The 14,347-nt window shown below is 47.0% G+C and overlaps 1 protein-coding gene across 1 annotated transcript in view; it reads left to right on the top strand.

Annotated features, from left to right (window-relative positions):
- The first annotated feature begins 6,479 nt into the window (after nucleotides 1–6,479).
- KLK9 (kallikrein-related peptidase 9) overlaps nucleotides 6,480–14,347 on the top strand; it is a 9,715-nt gene continuing 1,847 nt past the window's right edge. The window contains exons 1-4 of the mRNA XM_006897284.1: nucleotides 6,480–6,522; nucleotides 6,725–6,881; nucleotides 10,022–10,287; nucleotides 13,931–14,067. Coding sequence (XP_006897346.1) covers nucleotides 6,480–6,522; nucleotides 6,725–6,881; nucleotides 10,022–10,287; nucleotides 13,931–14,067 — 603 coding nt within the window. The remainder of the gene's footprint in view (nucleotides 6,523–6,724; nucleotides 6,882–10,021; nucleotides 10,288–13,930; nucleotides 14,068–14,347) is intronic.

The following is a 14,347-nucleotide window of genomic DNA, read 5'->3' as shown; positions in this document are numbered from 1 at the left end:
GAGTTTCTTGTCACGACCGTGGTCGGGTGGTCGGTGACAGGAAAGAGTATGGCTGTCCCTAGAGTTTCCAAGCCGTGAATCTTACCAGAAGCACAGTGCCACATCTTCCTCTATTGATATGGCTCCTGCTGGATTAGAACCGTCAGCTTTTCTGTCACCAGACTAGAGTTTAACCTCTGCACCATCAGAGGTCCTTGAAAGACCATGGCTTTTGGAACAACCTTATGAAGAGCAGTTCTAGGAGACATACGCGGTCACGGTGTGTCCAATCCAGTTAACTGAAATCATTTCTTATGTTCCTATTATGCTGGGTCCTGGGGTTTCAGTGTTGAGTATAAAGGTCGTAGAGCCTTTAAGACACTGGTGTACAGTATCTGGTATACATGAGGTGCTTAATCCTTGACTATCCAGTCCTTCCCACTGACTCTTCCTCTACCCCAATTAGCACACCCAGGAAACGCCAGTCAGGCATATCAGCTGAGCTTGTCACCCAAAAGTTAGAAAGGAAGGAGGGAAGAACTTGGAAACTGAGATTTTCAAGGGCGATTCACCCATTGATTTCATCACTCCTCAAATGTTTACTGAGGCCTGTCCTTTGTCAAGCTCTGGAGATGAATCAGACCTGGCCCTGCCCTCAAGGAGCTGCTAGTCAGGTCTGGGAGATGAGCAGGTTTTGCATTCTTGTCATTCAGGTCTGCACTCAAAGGTCACCTCCTCATGGAGGCCCTCCCAGATTGCCCTGGCTAAAGGACTTCCCTCCACCCAGCCCCTCAGTCACAAATCTCTCTGCTTTCTTTCTTTAAACTTAAAAAAAAAGAAATAAGATTTTGTTGTTATTGAGAATATACACAGCAAAACACACTCCAGTTCAACTGCACTCCAAATGCACACCAAAACAACTCAGTGATTATTGATGAAATTTTTCAAGTTGTATCACTGTTCTCACCTGCTGTGATGTGAGCCTTGAGCCTCATTGACATAAACTCACTGTCCCCTAAGATTCCTATCTCATCTTTAGAATCACTGTTGTGACTTTGACTCCATATAGATAGTTCTTAAATGAACATATTTTTCAAGGCAGAGTATTTTTAAAAAAAATTAAGTCCAGCCATTTTTTGGCTTCTGCAGTACAGTCAAGAAATCAAAAGGTGTGTTGCACCGGGCTCTCAAGGACCTCTCCAAAGTGGTAAAGAGCAAGGATGTCCACCTAAAGACTAAGGCACACCTGATCCAAGCTATGATATTTTCCCAATTGTGTCATATTCAAGTGACAATTGGCAGTGAACAAGTATGATGGAAGAATCGATGCCTTTGAGTTGGAGGAGAGTATTAAATATCCCGTGGACGGCCAAAAGAACAAACAAGTCTATCTTGGAGGAAGTGCAACCAGAATGTTTCCTCAGAGGCAAGGAGGATGAAACATCATACTTTGGAAATGTTGTCCGGAAAGGCCAGTCCTTGGGGAAAAGACATCATGCTTAGAAAAGCAGAGAGGGTCCGAGGAAGAGAGGAAGACTCTCAACAAGATGAAATGACACGGTGGCTGTAACCATGGGTTCAAGTATATCAGAGATGATGAGGATGGTACAAGATAAAGATTCAGGCTATTGTTTATACGGGTCACTGCAGCAGGCCGACCGCGGCAGCAGGCTAGCCGTTTAAGATCATTGACGTCATTGCACATGCGCGGTCTGCACTTGCACGCCGCCATTACAAGATGGCACTGATACCTCACTTCCTCATTGACTTACTAACGCACAAACAACACCATTTATGGCTGCAATATTGCTATTGGTCCATTGGACCTGGTTTAGAAAGACCTCAACACCAATGAGATTCTAAGACGTAAGAGCAGGAGGCGTGGAACCGAGAGGGATATAAGCAAGTGCCGGGGAAAAAGACGGGGCCATTTCGCCATTTTCTGTTCAATAAAGCTTCTGCAACGAATCCTGTTTGTCTGAGTCTTCTTCGGCTGCTGGCGGCGAAGTTGCACTCGGCAGGTCACTATGAGTCATAGTCGATTTCACAGCACCTAACAACATTACTCTAACGATCCATGTTCCTCTAGTGTGTTCATAGGGTTTTCATAGACAACGCCATGATGGATGGAGAAAAGATTGAAACTGCCAACAGCTTCATCTTGCTTGGATCCACAATTAATATCCTTGGTACCAGCAGTCAGGAAATAAGGAGAAGCACTGCACTGGGAAAGTCTGCAGTTACAGACCTCTCCAAATCATTGAGGAGTAAAGATGCCAGCTTGAGGACTGAGGTGCATCTGATTCAGGTCATGGTTGTATCACTTTCCATGCATCTGAGAGCTGGACAGTGAATAGGGATGCAGAAGAATTGGTGCCTTCGAGCTGTGGTGTTGGAGAAGAGCCCTGAACATCCCATGGATGGCCAAAAGAATAAACAAATATGTCTTGAAGAGGGTGCAGCCAGAGTGTTCTTTGGAGGCAAGAATGATGAGGCTTCGTCTCACACATTCTGGGCATATTACTACAAGGGGCTCTTCCTTGGAGAAGAACATGATCCTTGGAAGAATCGAGGGTCAGCGAAGGAGAGGAAGATCCTTGACAAAGTTGTTCGACACAGTGAGGGCCACAACGGGCTCTTGTGTGTCAGGAAGTGTGAGGGTGGCACACAGGACAGAACAGGGTTCAGATCTTTTGCTCATAAGGTCACTGTGAGGTGTACTCAACTCAACCGCACCTAACGACAAGATCTTTACCAAAGTGGACTGCCTTACCTTTCTCTCAAGGAACGGCTGGTGGGTTTAAAATGCCAACCTTTTGCGTAGGAGCCCAATACCTTAATCACTGAGCCACCAACTCTTGTTGTTCTATGTGGTTGAGTCAAGTACCACTCATAGTGAACTTAAGGATAACAGATCTGAATGAACTCTGTCCTGTTGCAGTCATTACTATGCCAACCTATGTCACTGAGGGTCTTCCTCTCTTGTACTGACCCTCTACTTCCCAAGCACGCTGCCCCCTTCTAAGGAATAACCTCTCCTAATAACATGCCCAAAAGATGTGAGAAGAAGATTCCTGACCTTGTCTCTAAGGAGCACTCTGGCTACATTTTTCTCCGAGACATATCTGTTTGTTCTTTTGGCCGTCCATGGGATGTTCAGTTCTCTCCTCCAACACCACAGCTCAAAGGCACCCAGTCTTCTTCTGTCAGCCTTATTGATTGTCCGGCTCTCGGATGCATAGCAGGTGAGTGAAAAGACAGTGGCCTGGATCAGACAAGCCTTAGTTTTTGAGCTGACGTCATTGGTCCTCAGTACTTCAGACAGCAGACTCTCCCATTGCAACACACCTTTTGATTTCTTGATTGCTGGTGCCGAGGTGTTGACTGGACATACCAGTAAGACAAAATAATCAACATTTTTAATCTTTATATAGGAGAGTAAGACCCTTGATGAGATGGATCAATTCTATAATTGCGGTGATGGGAGTGAGTGTGTCAGAGACAGTGAGGTTGACACAGGATAGAGCAGGGTTTAGGGCTCTTGTACATAGGGTCGCTATGAGTCACAAGGGACTCGATGGCAAATAACAACAATAACAATTATATCTATCTATGGGAAGCCAAATTTCATACCAAAATTATATGAAAACCCGTATGCTTATTCAGGAATTGAAGGAACCACACATTTATAAGTTGGAATTTCTCTTGTGACAGATCACAGGAAATGAGCTGTTTCCTGTAGACAAGAGACAGCTAGGGTCCCCCTGCAGAGGGAGTATTAGTACATATGAAATCCTTCCTGAGCTAAGCATCAGGTTGACAATAGAGGAAAAATTCAGCTTCATTTACAAGAGAATTCTCTTTATGATTTGCTTCCCCTGATTCTCAATAAATACACAGAGAGGTGTGCCTTGTGGCACTTCTGTTGATTGGAACTGCTGGCCCCTTGTTTTTGATGCTCTCTGTTTTATCTCATTCTTGGTGTTTTGTCTCATTATTACTTATTAACATGCTTTACCCTCAGTGTGCAACACCTATCGAACCTTCGTCTGACATACTTTGGATATGTTTGCAAGGCGGGATCAGTCCTTAGAGAGGGATGTCATGCTTAGGAGGGTGGAGGGACAGCACAAGAGAGGAAGACCCTCGATGAGATGGATTGATTCAGTTCCTGGGGAAATGGGGGCACAGGATAGAGCAAGGTTTAAGGCTGTTGTTCATAGGGTTGTTATGAGTTGCAGGCAACTCAAAGGCACATAACAACAACAACAACATCTATCATGATGTTGCTTATTGGGCCAGTGGTGAAGAGTTTTGTCCTCTTAATGTTGAGAATCCATATGGAAGTCTTTGATCATCTACAACAAAAGTGTTTAAAGTCCTCCTCACTTAGTGAGGGAGGATGTCAGATCCAGGCTGATAGACACGACTGTGGAAAAGACAAGAGGAAGGGGCTGTGACCCCAAGGAGAGGTGGAAATTGCCTCTGCCTAGAGAAATCAGATTAGACTTCCTGGAGGAAGAGGCATTTGATCGAGTCTTAATGGATGAATAGGAGATGAAGGATATTGAGAAAGAAGGATGTGGAGAAAGACATTCACTCATTCAATTAGTAACTCTTGAGGCCTCTCATAAGCCCAGCTCTAAAGTAGGTCAGGCAGGGTCCACAGAGCTGAGTCAGGCCAGGGCTGGACACTCCAGGGGCTGTTCACTGGGCAAGAAGTGGGGATGGAGGGAGAAGGGGGAGGGGAGAATGGAGAGATGGAGGACCAAGGGGCTGGGACAAAAAAAAAAAAACCAAAACGGGATATAAACTTGATGGTTCTTGAGGAGAAACGTGTTTCGTTCCAGGCAGACTGGGTACCTAGATCCTTGGGGCAGTGGGAGTGTGAAGAAGGGAGCTTTCCTTCAGTCCTCTGGATAGGAATGGGTTCGTTCTACGGGAACCACATTTCTCCACGCTTTTGACCTTGTGGGAACCAAAATCCACCCAGGTGCGGCAGATCTGGACTCTCAGGACCCAACGTGCTGCAGAACAGAAACACCCTCCCTGGTGGTTTTCACAGCGGCGGTCTTTGGGGAGCAGACAGCCAGGCCTTTCTACCTAGGCACCTCCGCATGGGTTCCAAGTATCTGTCAGTTCACAGCCAGGTGTTTCATCATCAGTGCCACGTGTGGGCCCAAATGCCTGGGGCCGGAAGGGCTCCGTGGGGTGAGTAAGCGTGTGTGCCCAGTGTTCATACTTTCTGAAAGAGCCCAGGTGGTGGGATGGGTTAAACAGTGAGCTGCTAACCAAGAATTCCAAGCCCACAAGCTGCTTCCTGGGAGAAAGACGGGGCCCTTTGCTCCAGTAAAGATCGCAGCCTCGCGAACCCTGAGGGGAAGGGACAGTCCTACATCCTCTGTCCTGTTGTTGTTGTTGTTGTTATGTGCCATGGAGTCGTTTGCGACTCATAGCACAACAGCCCTAAACCCTGCTCTATCCTGCGCCAACCGCACTGCCTCTGACACACCCATCCCGATTACCCCCAGTCACTGAATCAATCCACCTCATAGAGGGTCTTCCCCTGCTTTGGTAGCATAGCCTCTTGGAAACTGTGCTGATGTCCCTAAGGCTCTGGCTCGCTCTCTCTCTCTCTCTCTCTCTCTCTCTCTCCTGGTTCGAATTCATCAGTAGCTCTGAGGGAGGAGGATGGGCAGTCACCTCCTGTGTGATCTAGAAACTTCTGGAGGGTCAGCTTGGAACCACCTGCTTCTGACTGACTCACAGCAATGAGTGGCAAAGTCACTTAAAGGGGTCCTGCTGGCGCCAGTGTTAAGTGTTGAGCTGCTACCACAAAGGTGGGCAGTAGGTTTGTAGGGTCGCTTTGCGCTGGGATGACTTTACAGCGGTGGGTCCACATTGTGTGCTGGGTCTCCCCGGAAGTCTCTCCTGGTCCCCATTTCCCTCGCTTTATCTCGCTTCCTCTGCCCCTTCCCCCATAGTGTCTACCTCCTCATCAAAGGGTCCTGGTTCTTACCTCCATGCCCAGCGCCACCCCTCCCACCCCTACCCCAGCCTTCCCAGTGACGTCAGACACGGCTCACCTCAACCTCATCCTAGAAGAACTCGCTTCTCCCGCCAGGACTCCGCCTTCGGGACCCTCCCTGCTTCCCTCCCTCCTCCCTGTGCCGACCACAACCATCCCGGAGCCTGCTCTCTGAGGTCATGAGGATGGGGACAGCCCCCTCTGGGGATCCTGAAGGAGGATCCAGCCAAAGCAGCTCCACATCCCTCGCCCAATCTAGCCAAGCCTCCCTCAGCTCGGTGGCCAGCTTATCCCAGCAGGGGTCCCCGCCCCGCCCCAGCCCAGCCCAGGGCTTCCCCCTCCCCCGGTGACATTACCTAACACTGATTAATCGCAGAGGCGGCTCTGTGGCGAAGGAAGCCGAAGGCATGGCTTTCCATAAAGAAGCACTCCGTGCCAAGCGCGCGCTCTGGGACCCACGAGTCCTGAGGCCATGAAGCTGCTATTGGCTTGTTCTCTGCTCTCTCTTTTGGCAGGTGAGGCTCTCTCCCTCCCCTCTCCATCCCCATCTATCCAGGCTGCCCCTCCATGGTCCCGCTAACCCATCATCTTGCTCCTGGCCCCCCCAGGTTTCAGCCACCCTGCGCGCTAGGCTATAGAGCTGCCCTTTTCTTGCGCGTGGGCGCCTCATTCCAGTATGCATTTAACCCACCCCTCCTCTCCTCACCTCCACCCCAGGGCACTGCTGGGGAGACACCCGGACCATCGGAGCCGAGGAATGCCCCCCCAACTCACAGCCTTGGCAAGCCGGCCTCTTCTTCCTTACGCACCTCTTCTGCGGAGCGTCCCTCGTCAGCGACCGCTGGCTGCTTACTGCTGCCCACTGCCGCAAGCCGTGAGTGGCCGGGGCTGGACACGCTGGGCAGAGGGTTGGAGGCAAGGGGAGGATGAAAGAGCTGCTGTTAGGAGTTATTGTGTACTATCAAGTTGGAATCGATCTTGGTGGATTCGAACCTTGTACCTTTGGGTTGGGAGCGCAATTTCCTACCACTAAGCACCGCTCCCCTAGGAGTTTTAGGGAGGCCCTTTGTTGTTGTTGAGTTGCCACTGAAAACCTGCTGAAGGGTTAGCTATGAGTTGACTCAACAACAGTGAAAGAGTGTTTTTCGATGGAGTCAAGTTTTAAGTAATTACGAATGAGAAATCTGGGAGGGGTGTTTGCTTTTTTAAAGCTTAATTTTCCAAATTTTCCAGCCTGTATATTACACTTAGGGCACATCTCAATTCAGTCAGTCACATTTCAAAAGCTGTACTGCATAGTGAAATCCTAGAAGCTTAGAGTCAGAAGTTTCTAGGTTCACTGCCTATACAAACCACCCTATAATCTGACTCACACTATTCTAGAATTAAGGAGCTCTGTGGCCTTGTTTGGAAACAGGAGTGGCATCCACTTCCTAAACAACATGCCTCTGGAAACTCTATGAACTTTGCTAAATGTTGATTGTTATTGAAAGGCTTCAGGCCTTTTGTTCATAGGGTCGCTATGAGCTGCGCTCAACTTGAAGGCAATCAAAAACAGTGGCCTGGTGGCAAGAAGCTGTGCTGTTATCCTAAAGGCACATGGTTCAAATTCCACCAGCCGCTCCATGGGAGAAGGAGGCCCATTCTCTTCCCGTGTGATTAACTGCCTCTGAAAAATCTACTGGAGAGTCAGCTATGGGTTGGTTCCAACTCTACAGTATACAACAACAATAACAATAGCCTGGTGGTAAGGAACTGCGCTGCCAACCCAAAGTCAAGCAGTTCAAATCCACCTGCTCCTCCAAAGGAGAAAGATGACCGGTCTCCTCCCATGTGATTTACTGCCCCTGAAAACCCGCTGGAGAGTCAGCTATGAGTTGGCCGCATCTTGACAGCACATGGCAACAACAACAACAACATTCTAGAATCCTGCAGTTCACGGATTTCTAGACTCTTGAACCAAGAGAATTTGAAAAGCTTAGTATCCTGTATGCCTCAGAACCTCTAACTCAGGGCCATCAAGTCAGTTCTGATCCACAGTGACCCTCCCTCAGGCTTTGAAACTATGATCTCAACATCAAGAGACCGTATGTCTGTCTCCCATGGTGCCACTGGCAGATGTGACCTGCTGGCGATACACGGCCTCTTAGTTACGGAAGCAAAATGCTTTGGACTATGCCACCAGAATGCTAGCAGACCTAATCGCTTAGAATATTATCACCCCAGAGTCTCAAAATTCAGAAAGCTTATCCAGAGAATTCTAGAGTCTGAAACTACTGGAATTGCAGGTTCTTTCCTTTCCTCATTATTTTAAGGTTAACTTATTTTATTAACTTATTTTTTAAAGGAATCTGACTCTCAAATGTCTGAATCTATACATTTATGGAATTCGAGGATGACAAAATCTAGTTTAATTATCCCCAATTATTGGATTCACAGACTGTTAAAAGCTGTTCCCACTGAGTCAATTCCAACTGACAGTGACTTTGTAGGGCCCAGTAGACCTGTCCCACAGGGTTGCCAAGATTATAATCCTGACGATGGGCTTAAACTGCCAGCTGCGCTTAGGTGAGTCTTTCAATCATGATTCCCCCAAAGGTCTTTCGTATAATGTTTTTGTTATGTACCGTCAAGCCAGAACTGAACCTACAGTGAGTTTTCAAAAGTAGTAAATTTCACAGGAAATTTGCCATCTGTGTCCTGTCAACAGAGCAGCTGGCTTGTTCGAACTGTGTGCGTCTGAGTTGGCAGCACAACTCCTTACCACTAAACCACCAGAATCTTCAGACTCTAAGCATTCTGAACTCTCAGAACCCACTAAATCCCAGAATCTTCTCTACACTGTCTCTGAAGGGTTACTGGAATCCCCACTGTTTCAATACTCTGCCCTTCAGGGATGAAGTATAGATGTTGGGACATCTGTGTGGGAATTTCCCATCATACACTGCTTCCCCATAGGGCCTTGTTAATCTCAGATCTTTACAGCAGGCTAGGAGAATAAGGTTTGGATTTCAGTTCAAAAACACAGCAAGACAGAAGCAGGGATGTGGAAGTCAAAGAAATGCAGCAGCAGACATGAAGGAGTGAAGTATGAGAGAGCCTGACCTCTCAGAGGTCGAGCCAAGATAAGGGAGTATCAGAGACGGCAGAGTTGAAATAACACTCCACACTCACCAAGTCCAAGGGTCTCTAGCTGTCCTGGGCTCAGATTCAGAGCACAGCAAGCAGAGAAGGTTTAAAAAAACACACCAAAAAGCAACCCCAAAACTAAAAAAAAGAAGGCAAGGTTCAAGTGTAGGAAGAAATGTACCGAAGGTAAGAGATACGGTAGTTAGAAGCCCAAGCACACACACTGGCCACAAGCTAAGCGGAATGCCTTCAGTTCAGTTTTCCATATATACGCTCGCGCACACAGTCACTCCTCATAGAAGCCACCAGACCTGTGGGGGCAGGGGGTGTGGCAGCTGTTGTATAGTGGGTGTGGCCTCCACATGCCCACACAATGCTGGGGGACTCAGGTCACCACCAGGCCTCTGGGTGAGGCCGAGTCCATGGTGGTGGCTTATTCAATATGTGGCTAAGAGAGTCTTTGAGCTTTAGGGGAGGGTTTCAAAGATAGATGCAGACAAGGGATCAGAGCAGAAGAATGGGTCCAGAGAGAAGATACAGCCTTTGGTGGGTCATGCAGCGTTCTAGTGGACAGAACAGAGAGGGTGTACGTTTTGCTTCAGATCACACAGCATCATATAACATGAAAGATTTACAGGGTGAGTATATGTCTTGCCTAAAATCACATGGCATCCTAACACAAAAGAAGACAGAGAGGGTACATATTTTGCTTAAAGTTACACCCTAGGTCTCACATAGATGATAGGGGCTCAGAGGTGTGCTTTATGGAAGACCAAGGTGCCTTACGGAAGGTCACACAGTTTCCTGGTAGAACGAGAAAGAAGACTAGGGCAGAGAAGAAACCCGTCTTTGCCTGAGCTTGACCACCAGGCTCTGTCCCCACAGGTACCTGTGGGTTCGCCTCGGGGAGCACCACCTCTGGCGGTGGGAGGGTCCAGAGCAGTTGTTCAGGGTCACAGAGTTCTTCCCCCACCCTGGATTCAATGATGACCTCCGGGCTCAAGACCACAATGATGACATCATGCTGATACGGCTGCCCAAGACGGCAAAGCTGAATTCTGCTGTGAAGCCTCTTAACCTCAGTGAGACCTGTGTCACTCCAGGCACCCAGTGCCTCATCTCGGGCTGGGGGGCTGTGTCCAGCCCCAAAGGTAGGGGCTTACCAGAAACAGAACTCCTGTGTTCCAAGTCAAGGGTCTGTTACTGCGCGCTCTCTCTCTCTCTCTCTCTCTTCCCCCTTCTCCTCCTTCTCATCGTGTCTATCAATCTAGCTATGTAGCTATCTATCTAGTCTCTGTCTTTTTAGGGTCACTGTGAGTTCAAAGCAACTCAATGATAGTGCTTTTATTTTCTTCTAATAGTCCTATCTATCTGTCTAGCTACCTCCCTCCCCACTCCTCCCCACACACAGTTTATCAAATACTGCTTTTGTTATGTGCTATTGAGTTGAAACTGACTCATAGCTAACTCCCCAGCGGGTTTTCAGGTGCTATAAATAACAGTACAAGAAGAGATTGACCATCTTTCACCTGAAGAGCAGCTGGTGGCTTTGAACTGCTTGCCTTTGGGTTGGGAAACACAACTCCTTATCACTAAGCCCCCAGAGCTCCCTGCATCAAATATAAGATGCCATAAATCGTAAGGTGCTTCATTATCCTATGAACCAGTAAAATGAAACAAAAAGACCCATGGTTGAGTTGTTTCTGAAGTGACCCGATAAGACAGAGCAGAATTATTATCTCATAGGATATCTGAGTCTGCAAATCTTTACAGAAGCAGACTGCCTCGTTTTTGTCCCATGGAGTGGGTGATGGGCTCAAACTTCTGACCTTTTGGTTCAGAAGCCATTTCCTTAACCACTGCACCACCAAAGCTCCTCTAAGAGTGGAGGGAAAAAATGGCTCCGTTGATCATTATTGTTGTGTGCTGTCGAGTTGGAACTAACCATTAGCTGACCCTCCAGCACTTTTTCAGAGACAGTAAATCACACTGGAGGAGACTGTCCAGTCTTCACCCCAAAGCAGTTGGTGGATTAGAACCATGTGCCTTTGGCATTGCAGCATAGCTTCTTACCACTAGGCTGCCAGAGCTTTGATCATTACTTGACATTATTTACTGAAAGGCACAGTCTGTTTTCCAGAATATTTAAGTATAAGAAAAAAAAATGTTCTTAGAATCAAAATAAGGCGTACATCTCTTAGTCACAAATCAGCACCATTAAAATGCTTTTACCTCTGAGATCAACACTTACTTTTATTATTATTATTATTTTGTGAGTGTGTACTGTCAAATCGGATCTGACTGCTACAGAAGGAGCTTGCCCCTCCTTCTCCAGCAGAGCATCTGGTGGATTTGAACTGTATACCTCGGGGACTGCAGTGCAGCTTCTTGCCACTAGGCCACCAGAGCTCCCTTGATTTACTTGTTCTTTTGGCAAGGCATTGCTGCTGTTAACAGTTATTTACTGTCAAGTGAAAACTGACTCATAGCTCACCTTTCAGCAGGTTTTCAGAGGCTAAAAATCATACGAGAGCCTGGCAAAGCATAATACAGCCAATATTCTTTCCCAACACAATTCAAAGGTGCCAATTCTTTTTTTCCCCCAGAAAGAAACAGGCAAAATTTATTTTAACATAGTTTAAAATATATTGTGTTGTTGTTGATTGCATTTGAGTCGAGCACGACTCATAGCAATCCCATGAACAAAAGGCCTGAAGCCCCTCTACAACTACTGACATTTATCAACATTCATAGAGTTTCCGGAGGCATGCGATATAGGAATTGGATGCTACTCCTGCTTCCAAATGACATATATTTAATAGAGTTAATATATTTTTAAATGTTGTTGTTGGGAGGTGCCATCAAACCTAGTATGACTTACAGAGACCCTATGAATATGAGATCTGAACCCTGTCCTAGCCTGTGCCACAATCTGTGACACACTTGAGACCGTTGCTGCAGTGACTATGTCAACCCACCTGGTTGGAGGTTGTCTTCTTTGCTGACCCTCCGCCTTCCCAAGCATAATGTTCGTCTCCAAAGAATAGCCTCTCCTAGCAATTGGCCCAAAGTATACGTGATGAAGCTTTATCATCTTAGCCTCCAAGGGGAACTCCGGCTGTACTTTCTCCAATAGATACCTGAGTGTTCTTTTTGCAGACCACGAGATCTTCAGTGTTCACCTCTCACACCACACCTCAAAGGCATCAATTCTTCTTCTGTCATCTTATTCCCTGTCCAGCTCTCCGATCAGAGGTGCTTCCTTATTCATTGTCCAACTTTCACACGTATATATGAAGCTGTTAAAAACGCACCTAAGTCAGATGATAACATAATTATGATAAAAATAAAAGGGGGGGGGGAACTCTGGTGGCCTAGTGGCAAAAAGCTTTCCTGCAATCCCAAAGGTACACGGTTCGAATCCACCAGATGATCTGCCGGAGAAGGAGGGACAATTTCCTCCAGTACCAGTCAGATCTGATTTGATGGTACATGCAAAAAAAAAAAGGGGGGGGCATATGGGAAGCCAATATTAAGTATTTGTAATAAACTGAATGCTATTTTTTTTAAAAAAGAATGAAAGTAATATTTTAATGATGCTTTATCCTTTATTAAACATTATCTCCTATTAGTTTCACACACACACACACACACACACACACACACACACACACACACACACTGCACCTAAGTCTTTAAACAGACAGCCTTGCTCTTTACAGAGGTTCCTGGCGGCAAATTTTCCCAGTGCACTACAACGTTTGATTTCTTGACTGCTGTTTCCATGGTTATTTGTTGTTGATCTAAATAAAATTCAACCCTTAGCAGTTTCAATCTTTTCTCTATTGTGTTATTTGTCAGTTGTTGTTGTTGTTGTATACTTGGAACCGACCCATAGCTGACCCTCCAGTGGGGTTTTCAGACGCAGTTAAACGCACGAGAGGAGACTGCCCATCCTTCTGCCGTGGAACAGCAGCTGGTGGCCTCGAACCGCATCCCTTAGGTATTGCAGTGCTGCTTCTTGCCAGTAGGCCGCCAGCGCTCCTGTTCATGGGTCTAATTGTGCGATTTCGTGCTTTCTTTATTTATGTTACGTTGTAATCCATACTGAAGCTATAGAGCCTGATAGCTGATGTCATTGAGCTCAAAGAGGCGCTCTCACCAGAGAGCATCGTCCGTAGGGGGGCTGCTGCTAAAGGTGGTGCCTCTCTGGTGACTCCAAATCCTCCAGTGACTCCGTGCAACAAAGACAGGCAATCTCCCCCTGTGACATTTACAGCTTCAGAAACTCAATGGAGGGTCCGTGATGAATCTATCCCAGCAACAAGTTGAGTTGATAAAACTCAAAAAAAGCTCTCTGGTTTCTATTATATCCACCCCTGTTTCATTACCCTCTTATCTTTTTTTTAAAATAAATTTTATTTTATTTCATTATTTTTTTGTGTGTACCATCAAATCAGATCTGACTGGTACAGAAGGAGATTGTTCTTCCTCCTCCAGCAGAGCATCTGGTGGATTTGAACCATGCACCTCTGAGATTGCAGTGCAGCTTCTTACCACTAGGCCACCAGTGGTCACCAAACCCTCTACATCTTTCGGTTTCTTCCTCTCTCTCCCTCTCCATCTCCCTCTGTTTCTCCTTCATGCTACCTGATTCTCCCTCTTCCCCTGAGAGCCTTGTGCTGTGGCCCTCTGTGTCCTCTTTCCTTCGAGAAGGCTGCAGGTGGGGTCCAAGGCAGGGGCTGTGTGTGATGAAGTCAGCTGTGGATTTTCCGTTGTTTCCTTCCCCAACAGTGAAGTTTCCTCTAACCCTGCAATGTGCCAACATCAGCATCCTGGAATCCAAGCTCTGCCACCGGGCATACCCAGGCCACATCTCTAGCAGCATGCTGTGTGCTGGCCTGTGGGAGGGTGGAAGAGGCTCGTGCCAGGTGAGATGGTGCTCTGGGGGGAGGGAAGGAGGGTCCTAGGCAAGAGATGGGCTGGACCCCTGTTTGAACGCTCAGTAACATTCTCAAAGTCTGTGCTTATCTGCTTTAACCCCTTATTTATTTTTTCCTCCATCCCTCCCTCTTCTTTCTTTCTTTCTTTCTTTCTTTCTTTCTTTCTTTCTTTCTTTCTTTCTTTCTTTCTTTCTTTCTTTCTTTCTTTCTTCCTTCCTTCCTTCCTTCCTTCCTTCCTTCCTTCCTTCCTTCCTTCCTTCCTTCCTTC

The sequence above is a fragment of the Elephantulus edwardii genome, unplaced genomic scaffold (genome assembly GCF_000299155.1).
Source record: "Elephantulus edwardii isolate Elephantulus edwardi_28Jun2011 unplaced genomic scaffold, EleEdw1.0 scaffold00208, whole genome shotgun sequence".
Taxonomy (NCBI): domain Eukaryota; kingdom Metazoa; phylum Chordata; class Mammalia; order Macroscelidea; family Macroscelididae; genus Elephantulus; species Elephantulus edwardii.
The sequence above is the reverse complement of the archived record's forward strand: the minus strand, read 5'-3'. Positions and strand labels throughout refer to the sequence as shown.